The 25,831-nt window shown below is 55.6% G+C and overlaps 1 protein-coding gene across 8 annotated transcripts in view; it reads left to right on the forward strand.

The window, feature by feature from the left end:
• LAMB3 (laminin subunit beta 3) overlaps nt 1–25,623 on the forward strand; it is a 48,278-nt gene extending 22,655 nt beyond the window's left edge. For all 8 annotated transcript variants that reach the window (XM_027565712.1, XM_027565708.1, XM_027565711.1 and 5 more), the window contains 18 exons: nt 4,068–4,259; nt 4,760–4,823; nt 5,180–5,373; nt 7,246–7,366; nt 8,110–8,298; nt 10,500–10,655; nt 10,981–11,177; nt 11,376–11,487; nt 12,120–12,498; nt 13,855–14,015; nt 14,159–14,379; nt 14,670–14,867; nt 15,399–15,543; nt 19,235–19,442; nt 20,738–20,879; nt 21,273–21,449; nt 22,419–22,572; nt 25,116–25,623. In XM_027565712.1, coding sequence (XP_027421513.1) covers nt 4,068–4,259; nt 4,760–4,823; nt 5,180–5,373; nt 7,246–7,366; nt 8,110–8,298; nt 10,500–10,655; nt 10,981–11,177; nt 11,376–11,487; nt 12,120–12,498; nt 13,855–14,015; nt 14,159–14,379; nt 14,670–14,867; nt 15,399–15,543; nt 19,235–19,442; nt 20,738–20,879; nt 21,273–21,449; nt 22,419–22,572; nt 25,116–25,252 — 3,147 coding nt within the window. In that variant the 3' untranslated portion in view covers nt 25,253–25,623. The remainder of the gene's footprint in view (nt 1–4,067; nt 4,260–4,759; nt 4,824–5,179; nt 5,374–7,245; nt 7,367–8,109; nt 8,299–10,499; nt 10,656–10,980; nt 11,178–11,375; nt 11,488–12,119; nt 12,499–13,854; nt 14,016–14,158; nt 14,380–14,669; nt 14,868–15,398; nt 15,544–19,234; nt 19,443–20,737; nt 20,880–21,272; nt 21,450–22,418; nt 22,573–25,115) is intronic.
• The last annotated feature ends 208 nt before the right edge of the window (nt 25,624–25,831 follow it).

The following is a 25,831-nucleotide window of genomic DNA, read 5'->3' on the forward strand; positions in this document are numbered from 1 at the left end:
CAAGACCAATTCTACTTATACAGTTGTGTAATGACAGCTCATACGGTTGTGTATACTCTGTGTATACTCTGTTTTAATAACTTTGCTGATGAGATGGAGTTTAACCAACAGCAAGGAACTGGCCAAGCCACATGTGAGATGTGCTTTCAGAGCCATTGGTTCGTTCAGTGCCGTTACTTGTCAGGTTTTGAGTCTAGCCTTTGGAGATATGCCTTTTGGAGGGCACATTTTCATTCATTAGTGACAGGGTCTTTTCTTTTCCTTTACAGAGATTTGATTTTATTCCTTCTACGGGAATATTCAAATATTTAATGATAAATCTTGGTTGATGAGAATAGATGATCAGGATAGGTAATATTGAACTGGGAATATAAAGCAATAGGACCTAATTCCTACATGACTGAGGAAGTTGCTGTAAGAACCTCACCTCAAGAATGATAAAAGAGAAACTGTTAGTTGCTCAGTCATGTCCAACTCTTTGCAACTCCATAGACTGTAGGCCACCAGGTTCCTCTGTCCATGGAATTCTCCAGGCAAGGATATTGGCTGGGTTGCGTTCCCTTCTCCATGGGATCTTCTGACCCAGGGAAGATGCAGGGTCTCCAGGGAAGACCCCTGACCCAGTGCAGGGGTCTCCTGCATTGCAGGCAGATTGTTTACCTTCTGAGTCACCAAAGAAGCCTCAAGAATAGGTCTCAAGTATTTTGAGAAATGCTAGAGCCATTTGAATAAATGCCCAGTCCCTAATGGTGACAGCTTTGAGAGGCAACGTTCACTTGGATGGATACTCGTGGTCTTATTGCTTTGTCATCACCCATTCATTTGTCCATTCTTGCTACACACGTATTGAACATCGATTATATGTTGCTAAACAGCTGAATAAAACTAGATCACAATCCTCAAGACAAAGAACCAGTAGCAAGACAGTGGGACGTGTGCTCTGATGTTGGTAGGAAGAAGTACTAGAGACATTAGCAAGGGGGCACCCAGCTTGATCTGTCTTTGGTGGGGATGATCAGAGAATACACCCACAGGAAGATGAAACTTCTTAGGCCGGTAATAGCCAGGAGAAGATTAAGTTCATTCCAGGCAAAGAGAATAGCAAAGTACAAAGACCAAGAAGCAAGAGACAAGAATGTATATAATTGGGGGAGGGGGCAAAAGAATGCACACAGGGTCTGGAAGGGCAAATGTGTGTATGGTGGTGAGAGGTAAGGATACGGGAGGCTACAGACTGAAGAGAGATGAGTTTACAGATGTGAATGGGGAGAAGGAGAGTGGATGAAAGATTCATGTATTCATTCAACAAATGTACTGAATGACTACTACGTGCTAGATGCTGGGGGGACAACTGTGAACCAGCTGGACAGGGGTGCTTGTGGTTTACTGTCATGGCTCTCAACCAGGTTGTATTTGGCCATTTATAGACCAATTTGTGGTTGGCACAGCTGTGGTCATGCTATTGACATCTAGTGAGTGGAGGTCAGGGGTGCTGCTAACCATCCTATAATGATGAGGATGGTCCCCATGGCAAGGCATTAATCAACTCCAGATATTAACAGTGCCAAGCCAAGGTTGGGACACCCTGATCTGGTGGGAGAAAAAGAAAAAAAAAAACCCAGGAAACCAAGAGATAAGTAATGGGAAATTGTGGTGACATTTACGACGGCAGCAGATGAGATCCCAGAATAGGAAATGATGTGGTGGGTGGGCAGAGTGTGGGCAGAAGAACGCAGGTTAGGTGGGTATAAAAAGATCTCTGTGAGGAAGTGACATTTAGCTGAGAACAAAAGAAAGAACCCACCAGGGGAGAGGAGTATCCCAGGCCAAGGAAGCCACATGAACAAAGGCTCTGAGGAGGGAGCAAACGGGCTGTGACTGAGGGCGTGAGGAGATGGAGGTGCACAGTGGCATGGTCAGGAGTTCAGATTTATTCAGGAAGAGCAAGCAGAGGACTTGGATAGATAATCCTCTATCTATCCTCTATGCCTCATAGATAATGCCTCTAATAAAGGAGGGCGTACAAAGGGCCAACAGGTCCATGAAAAGATGCTCAGCATCGTTAGCCAGCAGGGAAAAGCAAGTGGAAACCACAGTGAGCTGGCACTTCATACCTGTCAGAATGGCTATCATCAAGATCAGGGTGGCCTAGCAGGTAGGATTCCAGGCTTTCACCGCCATGGCCTGGGTTTAATCCCTGTAGTCGGGGAACATCCCGCAAGCCGTGTGGTGTGGCCAAAATAAGACGGATGAGGTAAGTGTTGGTGGGGATGTGGAGAAAAGGGAACACTTGTTTACTCTTAGAGGGAATGTAGATTGGTGCAGCCACTGTGGAAAGCAGTATGAAAGTTCCTCAAAAAGTTATTAGAAAAAAAGTCTACCATATGATCCTGCAATCCCACTTCCAGTTGTATACTGGAAGGAAATGAAGTCACTGTCTCAAAGAGATGTCTGTAACGCCCATGTTCATTGCAGTATTATTCACAATAACCAGGAGATGCAAACAACCTAAGTGTCTATCAATGGATGAATGGGTAAAGAAAATGTCATGTACACACACACACACACACACACACACACGTGTATACACACACACACACACACACCCAGAGTCTAGAATATTCAGCCATGAAGAAGGAGGGAGATCTTGGGACAACATGAATGGATTTTGAGGGCATTCTGCTAAGTGAACTAAGACAGACAGATGAATACCACATGTCTTCACATATATGAAAGAAAGTGAAAGTGAAGTCGCTCAATTGTGACCGACACTTTGCAACCCCATGGACTGTAGCCTACCAGGCTCCTCTGTCCATGGGATTTTCCAGGCAAGAGTACTGGAGTGGGCTGCCATTTCCTTCTCTAGGGGATCTTCCCAACGCAGGAATTGAACCTGGGTCTCCTGCATTGCAGACAGACGCTTTACCGTCTGAGCCACCAGGGAAGCCCTATATAGGGAATCTTAAAGACCTGAACTCATCAACGTAGAGACGAAGATGGTGATTGCCAGGGGCTGGAGGGAGGAAGAAATGGGTATGGGGTGCTGCTCATAGGATATAAAGGTCCAGGTATAAGATGCATAAGTTCTGAAGATCTGATGGACAACGTGGTGACCATTATAATTATTAACACTGTACTAGACACCTGGAAGTTGTTAAGAGAGTAGACCTGAAATGTTATCATGACACAGGAAAAGATTATTATGTAAGAGGATAGACGTGTTAACTCACTTTATTGTAATAATCATTCTGTTATATATGACTATCAAATCATCACATTTGATGATGGCGTATATTGCACTGGCGTATATTGCACATCCATAATATCTCAATAAAGCTTGGAAAGAAACAGAGTAGGGAAGCCATTGGAAGGTTTTGAGGAGAGAAGAGTCGTAGCCCGTTTTACGTTTTAGAAAGGAAGTTCTCTTTGTGTGGAGGTTGGGTTTTTGAACCGAAAGAAGTTTTCCAAGCTGGAAGCTGTCAGCATAAAGACAACATGGAAAGCCATGAGAAATGGATGGAATCACTGAGGGCAGAAGTAGGCCAGTGCAGACCCATCGAAGGGTCTCATGCAGGGAGCCATGTGATCAGATAACCCTGCAGGTGAAGTGTGGGGGCGTGGCTTGGAAAGGCTGAGGCGGGCTTGAGTTCTAGGCTGTTGCAGGAATCCAGGCTGAGCGCGATCAGGGACCTGAGCTCTGACCATGGATGTGGGAGAAAAAAGAGGAAAGGACAGAATCAGTGTTTGGCTGTAGGAAGCCCCGTGGGAGAATTTTCTGGCCTGACTGCCTCAGCCTGGTGGACTGAGTAGGGATCGTGCCTTCTGGAAGTTAGATCTGCTTTCTGTTAGTTTGCAGAAGCAGGGAAAACCTGCTGGGGCCCGTGGTTTGCCAGCAGGATCAGACCGCAGTGCCCCTGAGCCTACTTGCTCCGTGCAGCCCTCCTTTTCCCTCCTCACTGGGGTTCTCAGGGGCCGCCAGCACTTAAGAGCGTCTTTCTGTGACCGTGTCCCCCAGGCGGGGTCACTCAGGCCTCCCTCACCCCCCCCCACCCTGTGTGTCCCTGCAGGGGCCCGTGCCTGCAGGCTTGCTGATCGAGCGCTCCTCGGACTTCGGCAAGACTTGGCAGGTGTACCAGTACCTGGCTGCTGACTGCGGCTCTGCCTTCCCCTGGGTCCGCCAGGGCCAACCCCAGGGCTGGCAGGATGCTCGGTGCCAGACTCTGCCCCAGAGGCCTAATGGGCACCCGAACGGGGCCAAGGTAGGAGAGGGCACCCTGAAAAATAGGCATGGGGAGAGGTTTCCCACTTCCTGTCACGTGGTCACCCAGGCTTTGGGGAATCTGTGAGAACCCTCCCCCTCCTTCGGGCAGAGCCTTGCTATCTTTCCTGAGCTCCCCAACAGTGACCCCTCTAGGAGAAGTACATGTGAGTGCATGCTCAGTCATGTCTGGCTGCGACCCCACGGACTGTAGGGGTCCTCTGTCCTCGCCAAGATCCTCTGTCCATGGGATTCTCCAGGCAAGAATGCTGGAGGTGGGGTGCCATTTCCTCCTCCAGGGGATCTTCCTAACCCAGGGATCAAACCCACATCTCTTGCGGCTCCATGTAGGCAGGCATATGTTTACCACCATGCCACCTGGGAAGGAGCCCTCTGGACACCCTCAAGACATTTGGCAGGGCATCAAATGGAAAAGAGGACTTCTGGGCTTGGCCACAGCTCACCTCTTCCTGGGTCTCCCCTTACTCCGCCTCTCTGCAGGTCCAGCTCAACCTTATGGATTTAGCCTCTGGGATCCCAGCCACACAAAGTCAAAAAATTCAAGGTCAGTGTGGCTACTCCTCTAGCCCGTGGGACTGTGGGTAGAGAACAAAATAGGCTTGCAGCTCAGATCATGGACATTTCCTAGTTTTTGCTGCCTCTGTCAACGTGGTTGGATTGAATACCGGCCCTGCTTAAGCTCGTAGGGGTATGGTGCTGGCCAGCCACTCATAAGGCCCGAGTCAGGGTTGTGGGGGGTCTTTTCTGTTGTAGGAGGGTTGGGGAAGATGGGTAGTGAGACCAGAGTTCCTTTCCTTATTGTCCTGCCCTAGGAGACTCTGTGTCTAAATTCATTTTTTTTTTTTTTTTCCTTTTCCCCCCATACCTGCCCCCTCCCTCCTTGCTGTTCGTTCTCCGCAGAGCTGGGGGAGATCACCAACTTGAGGGTCAACTTCACCAAGCTGGCGCCTGTGCCCCAGAGGGGCTACCACCCTCCCAGTGCCTACTACGCTGTGTCCCAGTTGCGTCTGCATGGGAGCTGCCTCTGCCATGGCCATGCGGACCGCTGCGCCCCCAGTTCCAGAACTCCTGCCAGCCCCTCCAGCACCGTGCAGGTGTGGCAGCCCAGGGCAGGAAGGGAGAGGGGAGTGGGCGGGGCAGACTGCGGGCATCCTCGGGACCCCTGGAGAGGGGTGGGGCACTTGATTGAAGACTTGAGTATTGACTGTTTTAGCGATGGCGAAGATGAGTGTAAATGGTTATTGTTTTCAAGGTCCCATTTGGTAGCACTTCTTTGGATCTGCTTTATTATTTGAGATGATTTTTATTCAGTAACATAGATGTAAGTATAAGTATACGTGTAAGTAGAAGTACATGCATGGGTATTGCAGGGAGCTCAAGGCATTGATTCTTAGCCCTGGTCATATATCATAATTTCCTGGGGAGCTAAAAAGATCACCGGGATCCCTACCTCAGACACTCTAATTGTATTATTATTATTTAAAGCTCCTGGTGATTCTAACAGCTTGCCAGGATTGAGAGTCCCTGGTTTGGGGGACTTTGAATTCCCTTTAGAGGTGAGATATGGGACAGGAGGAGAGAACAGAGGCTAACACGGATGCTGAGTTCACCCCAGAGCAGCTGAGTCAGATGCGTCAGGGATAGAAAGGGAAGCTCCAGCTTAACAAGTGACCCAGGGGCGTTTGCTGGGAAGCCAGGCTTGAGAGCCATCAGCAGAGGAGAGAGACCCTTGGACCAAGAAGCAGAGGGAGCTGTCATTTCACTTTCCTGCTTCTACAATATTAACAATCGGGAGCAGGATACTTGTTCTAGTGATAAAGGCACACGATGAAATCCTATCAGGTGGCCTGCTAGGGAAAATAAGGGGACAGGAACATTGCACAGCCTTTTCCTTTCCACTTTCTGGGCCAGTGCTTCCCCCAGGCTGCAGAGGAGGCCAGAGGGAGACTGGTGCCAGGGATGTGACAGCCGTTAGGGCCCCAAAACACAAGACCAGAACACAGGCTGAGTGTGATCACTGGCGTATAAGGATGTAGAGGAGGGCGAGGGCCTGCCCAGCCCCGGTGGTTCTTAACTCTGGCTACTCCATGGAAACACCAGTTTATAAAGTACTGATGTCTGGGCCTTGTCCCTGAGATTGGATGGAATTGGGCCTGAGCATTTATATATATAAAGCTCCTCAAATAATGCTTAAGTGCGTCCAGAGTTGAAATCCATGGAGTTAGAGGGAGCAGGCAGGCCTGATGAAGGATGTGCCATTCCAGCTGGGAAGGATCTCGCTGGTGAATAGAGGGGGAAGGGACTTCTAGGAAGGAAGCAAAGCATCAGTACAGGCCACAAGGTGGGGAGACGTGGGGCTTGTACAGGGAGCAGCCAGTTCAGCTCAGCTGTGCTGTTAGGGGCGAGTGGAGGGCGAGCTTGGAGCAAACACAGTGCGGGTCCTGGATGCCAGCCAGCGGGTGGTGAGCTTAATTTGGAGGACGATTAGCACACAATTGCTATTCTATTTCTGCACCTTAATGAGTCTAGTAACAATTCATCATCACAGTCTCATTAGCCAAACAACTGCAGTCATAGCTTGTTGGAATAAAATCTCCAGAGGGCCCACAAGAATTGCAGTTTACCAACAAGGCTGTGGGAGCAACCTTCCAGGCGCTGTTTTGCATTGGGCAGTATGGGGATGGATACCATACCAAAATGCAAGGACCGCGCTTTTAAAACCCCAACAGGAGGAGCAGTGTAGATGTGCATGCATACAAACACACGTGTATGTACACACGCACACGTGTACCACACAAGCCGGCCTCTGGGAGTGTCAGAGGAGCTCAGTGCAGGCTGGAGGAGCTGGGGTCCGAGCTGGACCCTGGGGTCTAAGCCGAGCGGAAGGGTCAGAGAGGAGAGGGCAAGTCTGTCCCTGGGACGCTCCTGTGATGGTTCCTCCTGGTGACCGATGGCCCCGCCCCCAGGTCCATGAGGTCTGTGTCTGCCAACACAACACCGCCGGCCCCAACTGTGAGCGCTGCGCGCCCTTCTACAACAACTGGCCCTGGAGACCCGCGGAAGACCAGGACCCCCACGAATGCCAGAGTATGAGCCTGGGACCCCCCACCTCCCCTGCAACCACTGGCTGGGGTGCTGGCCTCTCTGGGCCGTGATGACCTCCTCTGGGACACGGGGAGAATCTCATCTTTATTATTAATATTTAAATCTAAACCAATTGCCCCGTAACTAAAGCTCTCCTTGCTCTTTGGGGAAGGAGAGGGCCTGTGAGTCGCATCCTCCCACCGCCCAGACCTCACAGGGACCACGGGTGGGTTCATATTTTTGATGCCACATGCCGTTCGTGCTAACCCAGGTCCTCCTTCCTCCAGCCTCTCCAGTGCTTTATCCTGTGTAGGACACACTTGGTCTCCCTGTTGTCATTCTTTCTCTTTCAGATGGGCCCCCGGGGGCAGGGCCCTTCCCTCCATAAATGAGGACAGCCAGGGTCCCAGCCTAGAGAACGACAGTGACCCAGCAGGAGACCCATGGTGGCAGTGGGGGAGGGTTGGCATGGGACGTTTGAACAGCTCTCTCTTTGGCCCCACACGGATATCATCCTGGGATGAGTCCCCACATTGGGAGTCGGGAGGCCCGCGTTCTCTGTTTTCCTTTCTTACTGTATGAACTGAAATAAATTAGACAAGCCTCCCTGGGCTTCAGTGTCCCCGTTTTTCAGACCTGGGCATCTTACAGAGTCACTGGGGATGCCAGCAAGTTAGCATGGAGCGTGCTTTGTAGATGCCAACGAGGCTGGTCTAGTGTTCAACCCCAGGAATCTCCTTTTTCAGGATGTGACTGCAACGGACACTCAGAGACATGTCACTTTGACCCAGCCGTGTTTGCTGCCAGCCAGGGGGCGCACGGAGGTGTGTGTGACAACTGCCGGGACCACACTGAGGGCAGGAACTGTGAACGCTGTCAGCTGCACTACTTCCGGAACCGGCGTCCTGGGGCTCCCATTCAGGAGACCTGTATCCGTGAGTAGGGGCTCATCTGTCTATTAATCTGCTCTGGGCTCAACAGAGCACACGTCCCTGAGGACTCACATGAAGTCCCCATGAAGACTTGGGGGCAATTGTTTTGACTTGGCTGTGCCTTCCTAAGCGAGTCACCCAGCCTCTCTGGGTGTCAGTCAATTGGTCAGTCGGTCATTATGTAGAACTTATTTTGAGTATGCTGCTGCTTAGTCACTTCAGTCGTGTCCGACTCTGCGACCCCATGGGCTGCAGCCCGCCAGGCTCCTCTGTCCCTGGGTTTCTCCAGGCAAGAATACTGGAGTGGGTTGCCAGGCCCTGCTCCAGGGGAATTTTCCCAACCCAGGGATTGAACCCGGGTCTCCTGCATTGCAAGCAGATTCTTTGTCATCTGAGCCACCAGGGAAGCCCTTTTTGAGCATAGGAAAGAAAAAAGTCAACATCAGATACAGTTGCTGCTGTCAGGAAACACACAGACTGTTTGGTAGTAGAAACCACACACGCAGGAAAATGAGGGTGCACTTGGCCCGTTTACTTGCCTTTACCAGATCCAACCAGGCCATTCTGAAGGAGACCAGCCCTGGGATTTCTTTGGAAGGACTGATGCTAAAGCTGAAACTCCAGTACTTTGGCCACCTTATGTGAAGAGTTGACTCGTTGGAAAAGACTCTGATGTTGGGAGGGATTGGGGGCAGGAGGAGAAGGGGACGACAGAGGATGAGATGGCTGGATGGTATCACCGACTCGATGGACGTGAGTTTGAGTGAACTCCAGGAGCTGGTGATGGACAGGGAGGCCTGGTGTGCTGTGATTCATGGGGTCGAAAAGAGTCGGACACGACTGAGCGACTGAACTGAACTGAACTGAACTGAACCAGGTTGTAATGTGGTTTGCTTATTTTTCTGTTTCGGCCAGCATTAAGAACTCCTCTATGGCAGGGATTATTCTTGTATCCTTGGGCCCTAGCACAATGACAGATGAATAACTGATGCTCCAGAAATGTTTACTGAAGAAACATAAGAGACCCAGGAGTGACTAGACACATTCACAGGGGTCAGTGGGGCTTCCTGGGTGGCTCAGCGGTAAAGAACCCACCTGCAATGCAGGGGTCCCGAGAGATGCATGTTCAATCCCTGGGTCAGGAAGATCCCCTGGAGGAGGGCATGGCAACCCACTCCAGTATTCTTGCCTGGAGAATCTCATGGACAGAGGGGCCTGGCAAGCTATAGTCCGTGGAGTTTGAAAGAGTCAGACGCAACTGAAGCGACATAGTGCGCATACAACAAGGGTCAGTGAGTTTGTACAATTCGAATCGAAAGCACTCTGATTCAGGTGGATTAATCAGGCAAAACTTTCCAGAAGTAAGAGTCTCTATTTTGAAAGCTGTGAAAGGGGCCAGGTGTTAGGGTGAAAGAAAGTTGGTTCACTTGCGGTTGATATGATCTGCTTACGGAAAGAATGAGAAAAGCTTGGGTTTGACTTCCATTTCCAGCACTACTTGCCGTATGACCTTGAGTATGTTATTGGAACATCTCTGAGCCTCAGTTTCCTCATCTGTACAATAGGGATAAGCATGGTGAATTCTCAGGGTTATGATAGGATTACATAAGGCAACACGTAAGAGTGCCCAGCTCAGTGCTGGCCACAGAGTGGTTTGTTCAGTATATCATGCCAACTGAAACTTTCGTACTACATAACATGTGCCAAGGACTTCCCTGGTCGCTCAGCTAGCAATGCAGGAGAATCCACATTGCAATGAGTTTCAAAGAATCTGCCTGCAATGCTGGAAACCCCGGTTTGATTCCTAGGTTGGGAAGATCCCCTGGAGAAGGAATAGACTACACAGTCCAGTATTCTTGTCTGGAGAATCCCAAGGACAGAGGAAGCTGGCGGGCTGCAGTCCACGGGGTCCCAAAGAGTCAGAAGCGACTGAGCGACTAAGCACAGCACAGCACAGCACAGCAACATGTGCCAAGCCCTGTGCTACCTGCTTTATTCCTCATAAGAGGCTCCATGAGTGTTATATAATTATCCCCATTTTATAGATGAGCAAACTGAGGCACAGGGGACCTTAAATAACTTGACTAAGGTGGTCAGGTCGTAAGCCAGGAAGTGGGGTAGGGAGGATAAGAATTTGAACCAGAATGCGCTCCCAATGCTCTGCTTTTCCTCTCTGCCCCCCTGGTGTCGCCTTTGTCTTGCAGCCTGTGAGTGTGATCCCGACGGGGCAGTGCCTGGAGCACCCTGTGACCCCCTGACTGGCCAGTGTGTGTGCAAGGAGCACGTGCAGGGGGAACGCTGTGACCTGTGCAAGCCGGGGTTCACGGAGCTCACCTTCTCCAACCCGCAGGGCTGCCGCCGTGAGTAGAGGGTCCCAGCCTGCCGTGGGGCGGGGCAGCGGCCCTGGGGCCGGCCCTGCTCCCCATGCGGTGTGCCTGGCCGCTGTGCCAGCAGCCTCCTGCAGGCCTGACTTGGAAGGGGGACAGAGCCCGCCCGGGGGAGGCGGGCGGCTGGCCAAGTGGCCAGGTGCTGGGACTGGAGGGAAAGCGTGGCGGCCTGGCTTTCCAGGTTTTCTGCGGGGGAGCGGCCCCGCCGGGTTCGTCTCCCTGATGCGTGTCCTCTGGGGGGTGGTGGGGACGGATTTGGGTGCCCCGCCCCCAGCTCAGCGGCCCCTCTCCTGTGCAGGCTGTGACTGCAGTGTCCTGGGCGCCCGGCGGGACGTGCCGTGTGACGAGGAGACTGGGCGCTGCGTGTGTCTGCCCCACGTGGTGGGCCCCAAGTGTGACCAATGTGCCCCCCACCACTGGAAGCTGGCCAGCGGCCGGGGCTGCGAGCCCTGTGCCTGCGACCCACACAACTCCCTCGGCCCCCAGTGCAACCAGGTACACTGCGGGCTGGCCCCCACGCCCCTGGAGAGCCCCGGAACGTCCCTCCCTGTGGCTCTCGGCCTTGGCAGGCCCGAATACGTGCGCCTGCGGCGGGGCGTCCTGGGTCTGACTGCGGAGCTTGTGTCCTGGCGGGAGCCCCTGCGGCTGGGGTGCGCCGGGGAGTCCCGCTCGCTGACCCGCTCTCCCCCGCAGTTCACAGGGCAGTGCGCCTGTCGGGAAGGCTTCGGGGGCCTGACCTGCCGCGCCGCAGCCATCCGCCAGTGTCCCGACAGGACCTATGGAGATGCAGCCGCAGGATGCCGAGGTGCGCTGTCTGAGTGGTGGGGGCTACGCCGTGGGGGGTGCGTGCTCGGCTGGGCTTGTGCTGGGGGGCGTGTGGGTCTGTGGTGTCTGGTCCACGGGGGCTGGGCCCTGGCAGCCCGTGAGAGTACTTGGCCCCTGCTAGCCCATCCCCATGTCCCCGTGTTTCTATGTCTCCATGTCCCCGTGTCCCCGTGTCCCGGTGACAGGAGGGCTGCTTTGCGCCTCTCTTCCCTGAGAAAGCGTCTCCCAGCTGTGGGGCAACCCCCTCCTCCCTCTCCACTGATGCGGAAAGTGAGCCCCGCGGTGGTCAGTTTGGCAAGTGGTGGCGAGAGCAGGCAGACCCCAGTCTGTTCCCAGCCCTGTTGCCCCCGGCGGGGTTGCTCCCCGTCTCTGGGCCTCGGCCTCCTCGCCTGGGAAGGGGCACCCTGCCTCGGGTGCTTGCGCCCGTGATGGCGGGAGAGCAAGCGTGCCCACCCCGCCAGAGCGGGTGCGGGTCAGAGTGCACGCGTGCGCTCGGGGAGCGAAGCTCGGGGCCGCGCCTGCACGAAGGGGCTGCTGAGTGAGCCCCGCCGCCCTCGCCGTGGCTCCCCGGCCTGGAGCGCTGGCCCCTGACCATCCTTTCTCCCGCCCCAGCCTGTGACTGCGACTTCCGGGGCACCGAGGGGCCAGGCTGCGACAAGGCCTCGGGCCGCTGCCTCTGCCGCCCCGGCTTGACGGGGCCGCGCTGCGACCAATGCCAGCGGGGCTACTGCGACCGCGCCCCGGTGTGCGTGGCCTGCCACCCCTGCTTCCAGACCTACGACGGCGGCCTCCGGGAGAGGGCCCTCCGCCTGGCCGGCCTCCGCAATGCCTCCGCCGCCCTGTGGCCCCAGCCGGGCCTGGAGGACCACGGTCTGGCCTCGCGGATGCTGGACGCCAAGAGCAAGATTGAGCAGATCCAAGCCACCCTCGGCGATGCCTTGGTCACGGAGGAGGAGGTGGCCCAGGTGGCCAATGCCGTCTTCTCCATCAGGTCATTCCCTCTCCCCACCGAGCCGTTGGGGTCCACGGAGGGGCCCATATTGCTTACAGCCCTTTACCGTCTACCAAGCCTTTTCCTAGGGCTTCCCTGGTGACTCAGAAGATAAAGAACTTAACTGCAATGCAGGAGACCCAGGTTCGATCCCTGGGTCGGGAAGATCCCCTAGAGAAGGGAATGGCACCCACTCTGGTATTCTTGCCTGGAGAATCCCATGGACAGAGGATTAGTCTGTCTAGGGCTACTCCATGGGGTCGCAAAGAGTCGGATAAGACCGAGCAACTTCCACGTTTCACTTTCAAGCCTTTTCTTGGACACCTCTCTTTTTCACCGTCACTGCAGTCCTGGGAGGTTGGTGGAATGGGTGTTACTATGTCAGTCTTGCCAGTGAGGAAATGGGCACAGCTTGGTGACATGACAGAACCAGCTATCCACAGAGGGGCAGAGTGGGGGACCAGGAGTGCAGGCGCCAGCCCAAGTGCCTGGTGCTCCTGCGGGCGTCAGCTCTGGATGAGTCACCCTGATGGAGGGCATCCGAGAGGCAGGGCTCTGAAAATAACTTGTGTTTGCCTTTGGAATGGGAGCGGTCCCACCCACAGCCCCCTCCTACCAGCAGAGGCCTCTTCTCAGTGAGGTTTGGTTCCGAAGTTTTCATAATGAGTTTTGCCTTCCCTGAGCCCTCGCTGACTCGCTGACCGTGGGGGGCCCGAGCCACCCCGGTATGTGGTTGGCCTTGGTCTCAGAGCTGAGCAGGGAGCCTATGGGTATCTAATGGGCTGGGCGTGCCGGCCTGGAGGGGCCTCCTGAAGGATGGTGCACATGGAGCAGAGGCTGGCCACGGAGAAGGGGAGGCTAGTGGCAGGGACTGGTCAGGTGGAGCTGCAGAGGGCCGGGGAGGGAGGAGTCTCTGCAAACTCAGTGACCATGGGTCAGGGCAGGTGACCCCCTTCGGGCGGAAACAGACCGACAGGTCAGCAGCTCTGGGAGCCCTGGTGGGGAGAGGAGAGACCCGGGTGCCCCGGGTCCAGGCGTGGCTGATGGCAGCCTGTAGGGACCCCAGGAGGAGAGGGTCAGGGAAGCTCCTCGTGGAAGCTGGTGTGGGGACGCAGAGGAGAGCTGGGAGCCTTAGGCTCACACCCATCCAGGAGAGAGAGGTTTTTCTGGATCTGCCTGCGTATGGATGGAGGGAGACGATGCTGGCTTTAGCGTGGCAGAATCCTCTCCCGTCTGCGGCTTTCCCTGATGGCCTCTGTTTCTCCTGACTCAGTAGCTGTTTCTCCGGGGGCATGGCTGGGTCTGGGAGGCAGCCCCTCTCCTGTATTTTAGTGGAAACTTCTCCCCCTACCTTAGGCGGACGCTTCAGGGCCTACAGCTTGATTTGCCCCTGGAGGAGGAGACCTTGTCCCTCCCGGGAGACCTGGGGAGTCTGGACAGGAGCTTCAATCGCCTCCTCGTCGCATATCAGAGCAAGAGGGAGCAGTTTGAAAAGATAAGCAGTGCCGACCCTTCAGGTGAGCGGGGTGAGGGGGAGCGTGGAGACCCCACTCTCCCGCTGGGCCAGGCTTCAGCTCCCCTCCCGCTGGTCCTCCGCCTCCAGGCCTGGGGGGTCCAGGGCTGGCTCAGTGAACCTCTCTTCTTTCCCCTCCTGCACCAGGAGCCTTCCGCATGCTGACTGCAGCCCATCAGCGGTCATCCCAGGCTGCTCAGCAGGTCTCGGACAGCTCCCGCCGGTTGCTGCAGCTCAGGGATAGCCGGAGAGAGGTGGAGAGGCTGGAGCAGCAGGTGGCAGGAGGACCAGGAGCCGGTGGTCCCCAGCTCGCGGCCCTGAGGCTGGAGATGGCCTCCGTGCCTGATCTGACGCCCACTATCAACCAGGTGACGCCTGTTGCGGAGCCCGACTTTCCCCCTCTGGCCCCCTGGCCCGGCTTGTCACACACCAATGGCTGCCCCGCCGTTCCCACAGGGGCTGTGTAGACCCCACCACCACCCCACCCATCCTGACCCTCAGCCCCTGCATGGGCTGCTCAGCAGCGACTGAGCCAACCAGTTTCTGGGGGCCCGGTTGCCACAGAGATGTCTGTTGGCTGTTGGCTTCCCAGGTGTGGGATGGGAGTGGTTGTTGCAGAGCCTCGGGGACCCCTTTTGACACCCCCATCTCTCCACAGCTCTGTGGGGGCTCCAGGGAGATGCCTTGCACCCCGGGAGCCTGCCCTGGGGAGCTCTGTCCCCGAGACAACGGCACGGCCTGTGGCTCCCGCTGCAGAGGCGCCCTCCCCAGGGCAGGTGGGGCCTTGCGGACGGCGGGACAGGTGGCCGAGCAGCTGCGGGCCTTCGGCGCCCAGCTCCAGCAGACCAGGCAGATGGTAGGTGTGGTGGGTGGCGGTGGGCACCCGTAGTCGGGGGAGGCAGAGGGGACAGAGCCCCCGGGCGAGTCAGAGCTCCCGTTTGGCAGCCAGGAGACACAGTCCCAGAGGTGTCAGCTGACTTGCCCGCATGGCCCCACAGCCAGTGGGGCATCTCAGGTGACTCTAGTGGTTAAGAACCTGCCTGCTGGTGCAGGAGACATAAGGTACTCAGGTTCAGTCTCCCCTGGAGGAGGGAATGGCAGCCCACTCCAGTACTCTGGCATGGAGAATTCCCATGGACAGAGGAGCCTGGTGGGCTACAGTTCATGGGGTCACGAAAGACTCAGACATGACCTAAGTGACTTAGCAGGCGGCAGGCATCACGGCAAGTGAGAGATGGAGGCCAGTGTTTCTACATCACTTCTTGTGAGGCCAAACAAAGCTAGTTACACGTCTCCCAGGTGGATCCCGGGTAGCCAATGCCTGCAGACCCCCACCCCCTCCATGGGGGCCGCCGAGAGGACTTTGACACACAGCGTGTGTCCGCAGATCAGGGCAGCGGAGGAGGCCGCCTCGCAGGTCCAGTCGGACACTCAGCGCCTGGAGACGCAGGTGAGCGCCAGCCGCTCCCAGATGGAGGAGGACGTCAGACGCACGCGGCTCCTCATCCGGCAGGTGCGGGAGTTCCTCTCAGGTGAGCCGGTCCTCACCCTCCCTTGGGCTGATGTGTCCATGCCTGCTGGCCCGCAGGGCCCTGTTTGCTGTCCCCCGATCCCCCACCCCCTACTTCCCATTCCTCCATCAGCGCCTCCTCACCCTTGACCAGTCCGCGTTTTCACCTGGGTGGCTGCTTCCTCTCCCATCTCCTTCCAGCCTGTTCTCCACCCAACAGCCTGAAGCATCTTTGAAACATGTGCAGGTGGGGTGGCATTCCATGCATACCTAACATCCTTCATTCCACAGCCTCTGTCACCTCCTGGATGTGGCTTGGAGCCCGTCTGTTTGACTCACGAACTGTCCTTGAACAGGCCAGCTCTCTATTTGACTCACAAACTGTCCTTGAACAGGTCAGCTCTCGCTAACCTCAGGGGTGCTCTCTCTCTTTCTCCGTCTGGAATGCTGTCTCCAAGGTCACTGATTCTTGCCCTCCAGGTCTGAGTGTACATATCTCCCTCGAGGGGACTTTCCTGATCACCTTCTCTGGTCAACCCCCTCCCCCAGCCCCCTCTGGAGTCGGCCCTTCACTGCTCTGAGCCTGTGGTTGTTGAATTCTTCTGTCAACGAGGGTGTTGCTTGTCTCCGCACCAGACTCTCAACTCCAAGAGGCCAGAGACGGCTGTGTGTCTTGTTCACTGTGTCCCTGAAAAAGCACCCAGTGTTGGCTGAATGATTAAAGGAACCCGAGGCACTCCTGAGCTGCCCTGGGGAGTGGCAAAGATCCCAGCACAGGGCTCAGGAAATTTGTTGAACTTTGAGCAAGTTGCTTTCCTCTTTGCCTCCATGTTCGCTTCTGCCAACTGAGATGAGAGTATTTTACAAGTTTATTCTGGGCATCAAGCAACTGATGGAAAATGTGTTTTGAAAAATGAAAGGTTCCTCAAGAATATGAACCGATATTACTATATTTCTGGTCCCTGCCAGGGTATTTGCTTGGCTGGGAGCCAAGGGCCTGGTGTAACAGTATTTCCTCCTGCTATTATTGGGGTGCCTTGGCTCCAAGAGCCCAGAGCTCCCTCCTGAGTGCATGTGGCAGGTTGGAGAGAAGCAGGAAGGATCCGCCTGATGTGCCCCGAGTGGCCCCAGGCCAGGCTGCAGTCAGCACCCCCTGGAGATCCTCAGAATGGGGACGTGCCGCGTGCATGCTGGCCAGTGGGGCCTAACAGTGGACGAAGGGGCAGGCCAGAGTTTGGGGCTCAGCCTCCCAGATAAGGAGGCCTTGCCCCCGAGTGAAGCCGAGTAAGGCTGACCCCCTCCTCCTGCATCGACCCCAGAGGTGAGAGGGGGTCGGGAGCCTCTCCTTGGGGTGCTGCCCCAGCTCCTGTGAATGGGCAGGGAGCTGCCGGGCTGCGGGATGCCTGCTGCCCCATCAACTCAGATTGAATCCTGGGACAGGACGCAGGGCAGAGAGGAGAAGAGGGGCTTCAGCCAGGACGGGAAGGAGCCAGGGTGGTTCTTACAGTCTCCAAGGCCGTGGGTTCTCGTGTCCAGGCTCCTACTGCAGCGGCATGCGTAGCAGCTGCTGTGGGCACGCAGGGTCACCCAGCGAGGGCGGGAGAGCGTGAGGCCAGCGGAGGAGGGAGGGGACCCCGTCTTTCCCAGGTCTTCAACGGGAGTGACAAAAATAGTAAATCAGGTGTACGGAGTTCTTACTACGCGCCAGGCACTGTTCTAAAGTGCCTCACGTGGATTACATTATTTAATCCTGCACGCCTGCCACTTTGTAGATGAGGACGCCAGACACAGGGAGGTTAAGAAGCCTGCCCACGGGCACCCAGCTTGGAGCGGGTGTGGGTAGGGCTCGCCTAACTCCAGGGTCCACACTCTAGATCATTGCACTCTGAGATGGAGGCCCCCCACCTCGCCACACACACACACACACACACACTTGCTGCCTTGTGTTTGCTCATATTCATCTTCTTGCTTTCTCTCCCCTGCTCTGCCTTGCACCTGCTAATTCCTATCCACCCTCTAAGCATCCTCTAAGTATCTCAGTCTCCAGGAAGCCTCTCTGGACCCGTCAGAGCGGGTTAGCCGCCCCTCCAAGGGCACCTAAGTGGTTAGATGCCCCTCCGCAGGTGCCGCCCTCACACCCCGTGCTTGGCCCCATCACCCAGGGTTGTGCTCCCTGGTCCCGCTAGATTCCAAGCTCCACGAGGGCAGGGACCAAGTCCATCTGGTTTGCAGCCTCTGCGCCCCACGTCCTGCTGCTCAGAGCGGTGAAAGTTTGCTGAGCCCACCCTGAGACTCAGAAGCCCACGAAACTGTGTGATTCAGACCAAGCCCTCGGGCGCAGCTGAAGTGAAACGGAATGGAGGAAGGGCAGGCGCTCGGTGGGGGTGTGCTAGCCGTGGGCTGTTGTCTAGGAAGGCGTGTCTAAGCCGCATTTTGAGAGTAGGACTCTGGGTTAGGCGAGCAGTTGATGGTCTCTACTGGGAGGTCCTTGTGAAAGCAGGTGGTTGGGGAAAATCTCACTTGATTAAACTCAGCTGCAGTCATGCCCTGGGCTCCTGCAATGTGCTGCTCTGGCCCCGTAAGAACCCAGCAGCAAAGAGGCACGGTTTCCACCTTCCAGGAATGTCCTTCCATCTGGCATGGGGAGGGGATTTGGTCTGGGACCTGTGTAGCCACCTGGTGAGGAAGCTTTTGATTGCAGAATAAGGCTAGACCTGGGGCCCCCAGAAAAGTCCCAGTCACGGGGCAAACCATCTGGATAGGCAATGCCCTCTTCCTTCCCACAGCGGTACCAGTGGAATCTGTAGAGTGACCACGGGGAAGGAGACGCCACCTCTGTACATCTGATCTTACTCTCTGACCCGGAGGTGGTTTGTGAAATTCCTGATAATTGTTTCCTATCAGCTCCTTCCACAGATTGGGAGACTGAGCTCAGAGAAGCTAGCTAACTTGGCCTAGGTGGCTTGAGTAGAAAAGGGGAAGCCTGGGTCTGGAGCCCCTTAAGCCACTCATTCGCTGTATACAGAGTGCCTCCGAGTGCCAGGCACCGTGCTCGGGGCTGGGCTATAGCCGTGGCTGAATGGCAGTCCCTGTCCTCACGTTGCTTACGTTCTAGTGGGGAGTCAGACGGAAGATCTGACAAACGAGTAAATTGTTCGGCATGTGGGTGGTGATAAACGTTCGGGAGAATGATGAAGCTGAGTATGAGGAGAGGGAACGTTGGCAGAGGGTGCAGATTACCACCCTCGATCAGATGGCCGGGGCCCGCCTCCCTCAGAAGGTGATGTGTGAGCAAAGCCCTGATGATCATCTGCCTTTGCACAAACAAGCACTCTGGCCCGAGGTGGAGGGGGCACGTGGCAGGGGTCTTATTGCCAAGGAAGCAGTTCCAGTTCCTGGCTGGTGTCCCCACTCCGGGGCCGCTTACGTCTGCGCTCCAGGCATTGTTCGGGGCCAGCTGCCTGGCACTGCCTCCTCTCTCCAGCCTGCAACTTCCTGTGGTGCCACATAGTTGCCACAGCTGTGCCAACACCCCTCCTCCCACAGCAAGGCGCCCGGAAATTCTCAGAGCAGGGTGCCTGGGAGGAGAGGGCGGCAGCTCTGTGGGCAGGCTAGTCGGAGATGCCACGGATGCCGCTGGGCCTGGGGGAGGCCTATGACCTTGGGGGAACATGGCTGGGCTCCCCCAGTCCAATGGGCGGCTTGTCTTCCAGATCCCGACACTGACACAGCCACCATCCAGGAGGTCAGCGAGGCTGTGCTGGCCCTGTGGCTGCCCACCGACTCGGCCACAGTCCTGCAGAAGATGAACGAGATCCAGGCCATTGCGGCCAGGCTCCCCAACGTGGACCTGGTGCTGTCCCAGACCAAGCAGGATGTTGCTCGGGCTCGCAGGCTGCAGGCCGAGGCCGAGCAGGCCAGGTATGGCCTGGCGTCCTGAACTCTTCTCCCAGGACTGGGCTGGGGTTTTGCTCCCTGGCTATGTGGCTGGAAGCAAGAGAGGAACCTCTATAAATCAGGGGGGTCCTGGGAGACAGGAGGGGTGCTGACTGTGGTGGCAGATGGTCAAGTGATACCCAGCGTCCAGGCTCAGGTTCACTCAGTGTGGCCCCGCCTTCCATACTGGACACCGTCCCCAAGGGCCGCCTCAGCTCTTGTGGTTGGGGAAGTTCAGTTCAGTTGCTCAGTTGTGTCTAACTCTTTGGGACCCCATGAACCACAGCACACCAGGCCTCCCTGTCCATCACCAACTCCTGGAACTTACTCAAACTCATGTCCATTGAGTCGGTGATACCATCCAACCATCTCATCCTCTGTCGTCCCCTTCTCCCGCCTTCAGTCTTTCCCAGGATCAGGGTATTTTCAAACAAGTCAGCTCTTCACATCAGGTGGCCAAAGTATTGGAGTTTCAACTTCATCATCAGTCCTTCCAATGAATATTCAGGACTGATTTCCTTTAGGATGGACTGGTTGGATCTCCTTGTAGTCCAAGGGACTCTCAAGAGTCTTTTCCAATACCACAGTTCAAAAGCATCAATTCTTTGGAGCTCAGCTTTCTTTATAGCCCAACTCTCACATCCATACATGATTACTGGAAAAACCATAGCCTTGACTAGACGGACCTTTGTTGGCAAAGTAATGTCTCTGCTTTTTAATATGCTGCTAGGTTGGTCATAACTTTTCTTCCAAGGAGTAAGCATTTTTTAATTTCATGGCTGCAGTCATCATCTGCAGTGATTTTGGAGCCCTAAGAAATAAAGTTAGCCACTGTTTCCACTGTTACCCCATTTATTTGCCATGAAGTGATGGGACTGGATGCCATGATCTTAGTTTTCTGAATGTTGAGCTTTAAATCAACTCTTTCACTCTCCTCTTTCACGTTCATCACGAGGTGTTCATCACTTTCATCACGTGGTTGGGGAAAGCGCACCTTATTAAACTCAGCCGTAATCATGGCCTGGGCTCCTGCAGCGTGTTGCGCTGGTCCCCAGAGGAGACAGCAGTAAAGAGGCTTGGTTTCCGCCTTCCAGGAATATCCTTCCATCTGGCATGGGGAGGGGGGCTTGCTAGGGTCCTGGAATGGAAAGCTACTACTGAGTTACTTCTCAGCCTCTTTCCTTGGCTGGAGAAGGTACTGTCCGGGACTGGAGAGCGCCTTCACTCAGAGCTCTCCCTGAGTGAATTCTCCACTGTCCCTTGTGCCCGTCCCGCCCCAGGAGCCGGGCCCATGCGGTGGAGGGCCAGGTGGAGGAAGTCCTGGGGGCCCTGCGGCAGGGCACGCTGGCGCTGCAGGAGGCCCAGGACACCATGCGGGGCACCCGCCGCTCCATGCGGCTCATCCAGGACAGGGTCGCTGAGGTAAGTGTCCCACGTGGGGGAATGAACGTTCAGACCCGGGCACGAGGCAGAGACAGTGTCAGGAAGGGACCTGGCTGGGAGCTGAGATGGGGCCCTAAAGAATCAGGGGCTACAAGCCTTGGCCTGGCTTCGAGCTTTTAGTTTTCTGGCCTCGTGGCTGATGCAGAAGCAGGGGTGGCCTGTGAGCTCCGGCAGGAGTAAGGGGGGATGGTCAGCTGAGCCAGTGAAGGCTGGGAGGCTTGTATGCTGGGGGCAGTTAGGGGATTGGATGGGGGTGATAGTGATGCCCTGATTGGAGGCATCAGTTTTTGTGGCCCAAAAACTGGAAAGAAGACCGAAGGTCGCTGCCTATGAGACCCACCCCAAACCCCCGGTCTCTCTTTTTCCACAAAGGTTCAGCAGGTACTGGGACCAGCAGAAAGACTGGTGACCGGCATGACGCAGCAGCTGGGGGGCTTCCGAGCACGGATGGAGGAGCTTGGCCGCCGGGCCAGGCAGCAGCAGGCACAGGCAGCCCAGGCCCGACAGCTGGCAGAGGAAGCCAGCAAGGAGGCGCTGAACGCGCAGGAGGTACGAAGAGGGCAGAGAGAGCCCGAGGAAGCACTGTCAGTGGGAGCAGGAGTGGGCTCTGTACACTTCATAAGACCACGGCTCCAAAGCATTTTGCATGGGCATGGTCGCTTCAGTCCTGTCCAGCTGTTTGTAATCCCATGGACTGTAGCCCGCCAGGCTCCTCTGTCCATGGACATTCTCCAGGCAAGAATATTGGAGTGGGTTGCCATGCCCTCCTCCAGGGGGATCTTCCTGGCCCAGGGATCGAACCTGTCTCTTATGTCTCCTGCATTGGCAGGTGGGTTTTTTACCTCTAGCATCACCTAGGAAGCACCTCCCCCACCAAAGCACTTTAAGTACCAGTTACTCTGAAATATACCTGGGGTGGGGGGTAGATGGAGCTTCTGGATTCTTACACCTTTGGCTGCTTTTGGTGGAGCCACTTTGGGGATGTTGCAAACAGCTGGTCCAGTTCCTCTCCTTTCACAGACAAAGTGGATTTTGTCCAGGCACAACGCTTGTCTACAAAGCAGGGCTCTTGACACCCGACCCAGAGCTTATCCTCTGTCTGTGGCTTCCCAGCCCAGACAGGCACTCTTGATTTAGCACAACCTGAGCCCCATCACTGTCAGAATTAGATCAGAGAGAAGGTCAGAGGGCCATTCTCAACATCTCCAGGGTGCCGGTGGTCCTGGTACAATGGCCAAGCTGCCAGGCATGCTATTAAGTGACAGCCATGTATCCGGCCCTGCGCTGGCAGTGAGCTGGGAAGCGACAGGCGCTGCGGATGGAGGGAAGTACAGAAGTTAAGGTGTGATTTGTGGCCCAGGGGCTTTTATAGAGCAGACCCACCCCATGGGGGATATTAAAAGGCACCTCATCTCCGTGTCCAGATGTGGGTGATATCAACTCCTTTAGCCAAAGGCCTTTAGGACTTTGGACGATGGTGATGATGGTGATGCAGAAATGGTTTTTCCTTTTTTTCAGGGGTTTGAGAGAGTAAAGCAAAAATACGCTGAGTTAAAGGACCGGTTGGATCAGAGCTCCATGCTGGGAGAACAGGGCAGCCGGATTCTGAGTGTCAAGACGGAGGCGGAGGAACTGTTTGGGGAGACCATGGAGATGATGGACAGGATGAGAGGTGAGGGAGTGGTCCAGGGCCTTGGACCGCGGGGCATCCCTGAAGGCTGCTGCCAACCCAGGGTTTCTGAGGCCCACCCTTTGGAGCTAGCAGTACTAGGGGAGTGAGAGCAATTGGGATTTCCTGAGTGCCTAACAGGGACAAGGCCTAGAATGGGGCTGTGAGCAATGTGGTGATGTTCACAAAACTAGGCCTGCCTTTGAGGAGCTTGCAATTCAGAGGGGGGCATTTTTTCCTGTTGGCCATTAGCTTCATGAAACTGCATTTAACAGCACAAGGAGATCTGTGATGAAAGCCTGAATAATAGGCGCTTGAGGGGCTCAGAGGATACATAATGTCAGAGGGAAATGTTCAGTGACGGCAGTGTTCAAAAAAGATCAGATTTGAGGTGGGCCTGGAAGGATGAGGCTGTGAGGAGGAGGAGGGGCATCAGGACAGGGTGGTTAGGGAGGAAATAGAGGATATGGGCAGGACCACCCTCCTGGGGAGGAGAGTTGACGAGGACGAAACTCGTGGTAGCGAAGGAGCAAGGAGACACGTGGCTGGTGCCCACGGCCGACCCGCACGCCAGGAGGAGGGGGATAGACACAGCCCTGGAGGCAGTAGGAAACCAGCCAGCAAGTCGTAATGAATGGAGCTTTCAAAAGCGTTCTGAGGCTCCCCAGAAAGGCGAACAGGGGCTTCCAGGCTCAGTCTCTTAGGATGCGATGATGGGGTCACGGCCCTGGGGTGCCCTGTGAATGCCACGACCAGAGTTTCTTTGAATTTTGGAGAAAGCTTTTGACAAAATTCTGTTTGGCTAGCCAGACGGACGGAATGGACAAAGGTGGGCTGGTGAGTCGACAGTGAGTGGATTCGAGGCTGTGGCCAGCTGCACCTGAAGCAGGAGGTGTGAGGGGCTGACCCAGATGGAGGAGCCCAGCCCCGGGCCAGTGCCTGCCCTGCCCTTGTCCATTAGCGTTCTGTATGAAGACAGAGAATGTGCTAATCAAATCTGGGGATGGCAGGTAGCAGATACACTGGGTGACAGAACTAGCATTCTGAGTCTCAGAAGGATGGGCTGAAGCTAACAGGATACAATTAAGTGAAGAGAAACATTCTCTCTCAACCTGGCATTGTCTGCACTCAGAAGTATAGCTCAGGTAAGGCCGGGCTACTCAGGGGCTAATGTAGCTAAAAACTTTATGACTGGTAAGTGATAAATGCTTACACATTGTTACTCACCTGAAAAAGATGCAGGAATTTTGATATAAGCCAGAAGTGCCTTGCTCCTGACAGAAGAGCTAATAAATGCAAAGCAGCCAAAATAAGGGGAGTAATGGCTCAAGGGCGATATTAAAAATATGTAGTAACTGGTGTGTCTTACGCCTACTACCAGCCAGGAAAAAACTCACTGAAGCAAGCATTTACCTGCTTGCTGGAATTTACCATTAATTGTAGGGTTATGGGGAAGATCATGCATAGGGAGCCCCTAGGAATGAGAACGGAGGGGGAGAAGAGCAGCTAATAAAATGTCACTACTTATCATGGCCCATAGGTCCATATGGGGGCCTACTGGCTGAATGTCAACCTGGTAATAACCCCTGCTACACTCCACTGATAGTCTCACCTGGGAGATGGGGTTCAGTGGGGGCCAGTACATCTCCAGAAGAGATATTGATGAACCGGTGTACATCGGGGGTCAGGGCGGGGGTGAGCAGAGTTGGGAAGTAGGGAAGGCCTAGAGATTCTATCAGGTGAGGCATGGAGGAAGGAACTAGGGCGGTTTCCTCTGGGGAAGATGCGGCTCAGACATGTGAAGGACTGCCGTGTAGGAGGCATAGCAGATCGAGTCTTAACAGCCCAGGAGACAGACCCAGGACCACGGGGTGGAAGCAAGACATGCTCAGATTCTGGCTTAATGAGAAGATTTTGTAATGAGGACTGCCTGAGGATGGAGCCTTGTGAGGCAGTGACCCCCACTGCCGCCCTGCTCTGGGAAGTTGAGGCTGAGGCTGAGTACCAGCTCCCATGAATGCCGAGCTGCCTAGGACAACAGGAGGGACAGGCTGGACCAGATCCCTTCGGAGTCCTTCACATCCTCCACACATAACCTGGGAGGTGGGATGCGTAATGGACCAGTGGGGCAGGACTAGGTGTATCTGGAGTGTCGGGGAGAGAAAACGGGGAGGAATCCAGCCTTGCAGCTCTTCTGCCCTGGTGCCCACCAGGATCCCTGGTGGGATGGCAGCTGACCGGGTCCACCACAGCGAGTGTCTAACCTTGGTGCCAGGGGCCTCCACCATCGGCCTGGGACTGCTCCGCCTAGAGCCGAGGAGAACCATAGGGGCAGGGGACCCCCGGGTCCAGTCCTGGCCTGGTTTCTCTAAAAGTGGGAGAAGGGGCTGGGGAGAGCTGCCTTGGGGGGCCAGGCTCCCCTCGGGGTGGAGGTGGTTTCTCGGGCAGGTGCAGCTCCAGGTGGGCGGGAGGGGACGGAAGGGTTGGGAATCTCGGTGCATCTCACCGGCTCCTCTCCCCACTCCGGCTGTTCCTTCGGCCCTCAGACATGGAGTCAGAGCTGCTTCAGGGGAGCCAGGCCATCGTGCTCCGCTCGGCGGACCTGACGGGGCTGGAGCAGCGCGTGGAACAGATTCGGAACCACATCAACGGGCGCGTGCTCTACTACGCCACCTGCAAGTGAGGCGGGGCCTCGCCCGCCGCCCCCTCATCTGCCCTCTCGGCTCCCGGGGCCCTGGCTGGCTGGCAGTTCTTTCCTGCTCCAGGAGACTCTTACGCAGCCTAAAGCACAGCCGGAACCACCCCCAGGATGCAGCTGAGCCTGGGCCGGTGGGGCAGCTACAGCTGGGTGACGGCGACCGTGGAGGCGGGCCCGTGTCACCATGTCCAGCGGCTCTCCAGTGCAGGGCGCTTGGCTGGGCAGGGTCCTTGCCCTTCATTCTCCACTGAGGCTGAAGTCCTGGGCCCACACAGAACTGTAACTCAAAACGTTGCACAAGGGAAAAGTCCAATAAAAATCTTGGGAAAGGAGCCTGGAGGTCCAAAGAGGGGAAATATTCTGTCTCCCTGTTACATAAACCTTTCTCGCCTGTTTCTGTCTCTGGTCTGGGGTCCCTGGGTGCTCCCCTGCTCAAGCCCAAGGCCTGGTGGCATATGAAGCATAGGCTGACACTCTCTGCCCAGTCTAGCTGGCGCACCACCCAGACTGAGGGAGACGGGGCCCATTTGCTCCAGGAACTGACTGAATTCCTTCCTTAAGAGG

The sequence above is a fragment of the Bos indicus x Bos taurus genome, chromosome 16 (assembly GCF_003369695.1).
Source record: "Bos indicus x Bos taurus breed Angus x Brahman F1 hybrid chromosome 16, Bos_hybrid_MaternalHap_v2.0, whole genome shotgun sequence".
Taxonomy (NCBI): Eukaryota; Metazoa; Chordata; class Mammalia; order Artiodactyla; family Bovidae; genus Bos; species Bos indicus x Bos taurus.